Genomic DNA, 5,422 nt, shown 5'->3' on the forward strand with positions numbered 1-5,422 from the left:
GGATTGCTTCATGTAGAAAGGAATTCTTTATGCTACCCTGACTCAGAGCTCGATGCTCGGCGTTTGCACCGAAAATACTGGCACAGATTGCTTAAAAACTGGAGAACTTGTCTGAAACGGCCAAGGTTGACAAGCAATTGTTTAACGAATTTAATTCAGTATTGCGCGCACTTACGGTTCGGTTAGCACTCGCATTGACAACAGAAAAATGCTATTCACAGATTTTCCACATACATGCGGAAATGCACCTTACGAGAAACGATAATCACAGGCCTCATCATGCCTTCCTGCGAAGCCTTCAGAGACTTTTAGGTTTTAGGGTGGCAAATGAGGTCTGCCCTCTTTGACCATTTGCTGTGTCATGATCCCTAGCACAGATCTGTAAGCGACGCTCTGACGGCAAAGGCGTTGTGGCACTTGTAACGAGAGCATTCCTCTCCAAGAGCAGTTCGACCTCCCTGAGTCCCACTCCTTCGTCGAAGTCCCACGCCACTTTGAGCGTTGTCACAGTGTAGTTCCTCCTGAGGCCCCCAACAATGGTTTTTACGGCGTCCGAACTTATTTTGTCGTTTTCACAAATATTCACCTCTTTTAAAGTGTTATTGGTTGTCAGGACCTCGCGTAAAGATTTCGCGATCTTCGGCGTCACACAGTCGGCGAACATCGTGAAACTGGTCACCGAGCGGTTCTTCTTCAAGGCGTCGAGAACCCTGACTAGCTGAGAGTCGCTTTCCTCGCAGACATTCATGAGGTTCCGGATTTCTTTCACGCTGGTCGTCCGCCTCAACACGTACGCGATGCCATCCGCGAGAGCATCGAAAGTTTTGTCGGCCCAGCAGAACTGAAGCGAGCGAACCGTCTTACTCGCGGCAACGGCCTTGAAGAACTGTCGCAGGAGATCCTCGTTCACCGTTGCTGTGACGCTGACGGAGACCTTGTCGCAGTGGTTGCCCTGGCCTAGAAGTGAGGTTAGGCTAGGGAGAAGATTCTCAGTCCACACAATGTGCATCCTCTTGAAGACACCTGCGTATTTTTCCTGCGCGACCAAGCAGGACACGCGCTCTTCCTCCAAGTTCACGGCTGAGATCTCGACCATTTTCAGCGTAGGGTTAGCCACCAGCGCGTCCGCGAAGGCAACCAAGCTGTCCAATGTCAGTGCCTGGTGTTCTAACGTGATCCTTTTTAGCGTTTGGTTCGCACGTATTGATTTGGCGAATATTTTGGCGCCGCCGTCCCCGATATTACCGGAGAGAAGTGTGAACTCGATAAGCGAGGTATTCTCTCCCAAATAGTTCACGATGCTTGTAGCGAAGGTCTCGCGCACGTGGTCACAAGCCAAGCGCAAACAACGCAAGTTTCTGAAAGCCTCCAACCAGTTCATACTAAAATCTTGGCCCGCGCAGTCGACTAATAGAAGTGTTAATTCTTCCAAGGACGAGCTGTGCACATCTTCCAAGGCTGCCCTCACAGTGCTTGGCGAAGCACGCCTTACAATGAGCTCTTTCAGGACCTTGTTGGTGTCCAAAATGTACCTCAACATGTAGGCTTCCTGCATTGAAAGTCCGTTTCTGTACTCTAGAATCCTGGTTTGGAGAACGGCATCATCGATCAGGTGCCGGTAACCCGTCGGCTCTTCATCGTCAAGCACGGTTTCTCTCCGTAACTGCCGCATGTTTATATCCTCGAAAGTGTGTCCTTTTGCGTGCTCTGAAACGCAGTCACCAATCACGAACTCCTCTGCTCCTTGCCAGCACTATGAAAGTTGCCTGCCGTACTGCTTGCGCCTTGTAGGTGCTACCTGGAAAATCAGAGATGAACGCTCAGTAACCCAGCCTCTATCAACGATTTGTTTGGTTTGGTTTGGTTTATTGGGGTTTAACGTCCCAAAGCGGCTGAGGCTATGAGAGACGCCGTAGTGAAGGGCTCCGGAAATTTCGACCACCTGGGGTTCTTTAACGTGCACTGACATCGCACAGCACACGGGCCTCTAGAATTTCGCCTTCAAGAAATTCAGCCGCCGCGGCCGGGATCGAACCCGCGTCTTTCGGGCCAGCAGCCGAGCGCCGTAGCCACTGAGCCACCGCGGCGGGGCTATCAACGATTTGTGATATTGTGTCAATGTGATTGTGATTGGAAACTGAGATCTTCGTTTACCTATGCTCAGTTATGTCTTGTGAAGGCTTCTTTCTTGTTTCTCTTCATAATGCACGACGATGATTACCAAGGACACTAGAGACGTGCGAGGCTGGTTCTTTTCCAGTATGTATAGCTTCAGCCAAAGATGTTAGCAGTGTGCCGGCACTAGTCCCGGGAACGTTGCAAGGTTTTCTGTAAATAAGAAATGCATCTCTGTTAGTATATTGACAATAGTTGAAAAGTCACTCTAGCGAGCAGAGGTTGGAGTTCACGCATTGCTTACCACAGTGAAATATATGCACTCAGCAATATTGCTGGCGTGAATTTTTTTCTGGTATGCATTTCTGCACATGTCCTCAAGCAGAACGCAGCAGGCATGATGCGCATATTAAAGCTCCCTATGAATGGCAGTAAAATTTTTGTTTTAATCACGACTTCGAAAGCATATCACACGTTTAACAAACCTATACAATATAAACGAGGTACGTAGCTCAAGGTGGTGAAAACCCCTCTCTCAGCACCAAGAAAGGACACTGGTGCGCACTGGTGGACACTGGTCAGCTTTTTGAGAGACTGACGTATCCAAGCAGAGCCATGTATCGCAAAATGTGGCCACTAGATACGTGAAAGAGTGCTTGTGGTGCGGGGGCTAAGCCATGAAATGCCACGTTACCTGGGGATCTGAAAAGATTGATTTATAACCGAGGATCAATAGTCATAGTCTAGAGCACTGGGATGCCCTGCTGACCGACTCCGAGCCGAACACACACAGCTCATGCTGGTGACGAGGGCAAAGGCGATGGCGGAGGATACGGGAACCTGCACTAAGGAAGACTGACCCCCGAAGCTCTACATGTGTCTCTGCCAATTCTCTATTCCCTAAATATTCCTTAGAGAAATAAATGTATTTAACTACTTCCTATAATTCGCTGTTTTACTTCCATAGTAATGGTGTAGCAAGAAGCTAAACTGTGTCTATCAGCCTCACCTTGAATTTTTTTCTTACAAGAAAAGCAGTCGACAGCGGACCCCTTTGCGATTCACTGGACCAACTCTGAACTTGTTAAGTATACCGCTGTTCGTGGGAGAACTACGTCTGTAGTCCTTGTGACGCCCATTAGCCGTCTACAATACAGCTTTGTAAAAATGCGCAGACACTGAGGCAGCGATCGAATATCGAGCGTTAACACATCTAACGTAGGTCGCCGGTTCGAATCCCTGCCGGGGGCTAGGCTCTAACTTAACTAGCAAGTTTATGCTGCACGAAACGCGAAATCGTATGCCATCATCCCGAACTCTTTGTGACAAACAGTTGAGCCGCAATGTTCAAATGAAGATTCGTAAAGACGTGGTATTAAAGGTTGATAGGTCGGTGGTTCGAATACCTGCCACAAGCTAGGCTCTAACTTTACTAAGTTTATGCTGCAAAAAACTAAATCGTGTGACACCATCCGAAACATTCCGCGGCAAACGGTTGGCCCACAAATTTTACACGAATATCGAATGTCCCGATATTCGTGTAAAATTTAATTTATTTCATTTATTTTGTGGTGTTGATCAATTTAGAATATTACTAAATATTTTATCGCTTAAAGCTAATTGATTAGAGAGGCAGAAGAAAAAAATTCAGGGGCACTTTGACTGTCTAAAGTGCGTAGAGGCGAAAGCGTTTTCCGCACCACTTTGACTGTTTCGGTGGCACTGGCGGCGTCACATGTAATTGAGTACTAATTACTAAGTGATGAGAAATCACTAATTAATGATTAATTACCGATTGGTGCCTGAATACTGATTAACTGCTAATTAATGTTAAGCTTCGCCTTTAGGAGTGGAACGCGACAGCGTGTTGTAGCGCTGCCAGGGAGTCCACCGAACGCCACCACCCGTTCGGCGCGATGCCTTGCCCTTTGAACGCTTTTTGAGGAAAGGAAATGGCGCAGTAATTCTCTGTCATCTCGGTGGACACCTGAACCGCACCGTAGAGGAAGGGAGGAAGTGGGAGTGGAAGAAGAAAGACAAAGATGGTCCGTAATGAAGAAAATGAAAATTGTATTTGAGGAAAGGAAATTACGCAGTAACTGTCTCACATATCTCGGTGGACAACCGTCAAAATTCAGGGGGGGGGGGGGGGGGGCACTTTTTTGACCTAAAGTGCGGTCACTGATGTGTGGTTAAGGTGTTACGCTTCGCCTCTAAGAGTGGAACGCGACAGCGTCTTGCAACGCTTCCAGAAAGTCCATAGAACGCCATCGCCCATTCGGTTCTACGCCTCGCTCGTAGGTACATTGGTTTTTGAGGAAAGGAAATGTATCTTCAGAAGTGCAAGATGCCGGGCTAGTTGGTAATCCATGATGAAATAACAGCGCAAGGAACGGGACGAAAACACGAAGGAAGAAGACACAGACACGGGCGCTGTCTGTCACACGGCAGCGCCCGTGTCTGTGTCTTCTTCCTTCGTGTTTTCGTCCCGTTCCTTGCGCTGTTATTTCATCATGAAATGTATCTGTCTCTCATATATCGGTGGACACCTAAACCTCGCCGGAAGGGAAGGGAGGAGGATGGGAGAGAGAGAGCCAAGACACCGTATTCTTTTTTTTTTATTTTTTTTTATTCGAGCTGTTTGCCATCAGGCATAATGAAAAAGGAGAGAAAGTTATAAAAAGGAGTGCAAACAAACCTCGCTTAAAAAGCGGCACAAGTTCGTGATATAGCGATTATCTAGAGTCCACTTGGTATAGTCGTCTGCAACGTCCCATCGCAGGCCAACCTTTCTTAATAAACGTCGTCTCACGGAAGCTGTAGCCGGGCAAGTCCACAGCAAGTGTTTTTCATCACACAGGTCGGGCGCAGCACCACAATGGGGACACTTGTCTGTCACTTCGTAACGTTTGTCACGCCACCGATGACGCACACAAGGAGTCAGAGCCGCTCCTGCCCGAATCCGGCGCACAGATACCTCCTCCTCCCGAGTGAGACTCCGGGGGAGAGGGTACGAACACGGAGGAATTAGAGCGCGTGTTCGCTGACGCAAAGACTGTTTCTCGGAAACATGGGACAGGAACGGATCTGAGGGAAGAGGGGAAGGTGGCGGGATATCGGATGTGTAGAGGTGTGTCATTGCATCCACATGAATATTATGCGGATCCTGGGCATGCCCGCGAATCCAGTGTATACGCACAGGACAGGGGTATTTTGTGCAAAGTTGGTGAATGGATTGTGTAACTTGGAATGTGCGCCGGACAGCCTTAAGCTGTTTAAGGGCGGCAAGGGAGTCGGTGTAAATGTG

General features: G+C 48.3%; 1 protein-coding gene across 1 annotated transcript; it reads right to left on the reverse strand.

The window, feature by feature from the left end:
- Positions 1–298: 298 nt before the first annotated feature.
- LOC149346419 (uncharacterized) lies at positions 299–1,672 on the reverse strand. Its single transcript, XM_089541324.1, has one exon. It carries the CDS (start codon positions 1,670–1,672, stop codon positions 299–301), a length of 1,374 nt encoding a protein of 457 aa, XP_089397450.1.
- Between the last annotated feature and the right edge of the window lie 3,750 nt (positions 1,673–5,422).

The sequence above is a fragment of the Amblyomma mixtum genome, chromosome 4, assembly GCF_055824585.1.
Source record: "Amblyomma mixtum isolate Tamu chromosome 4, ASM5582458v1, whole genome shotgun sequence".
In the NCBI taxonomy this organism is placed as follows: Eukaryota; Metazoa; Arthropoda; class Arachnida; order Ixodida; family Ixodidae; genus Amblyomma; species Amblyomma mixtum.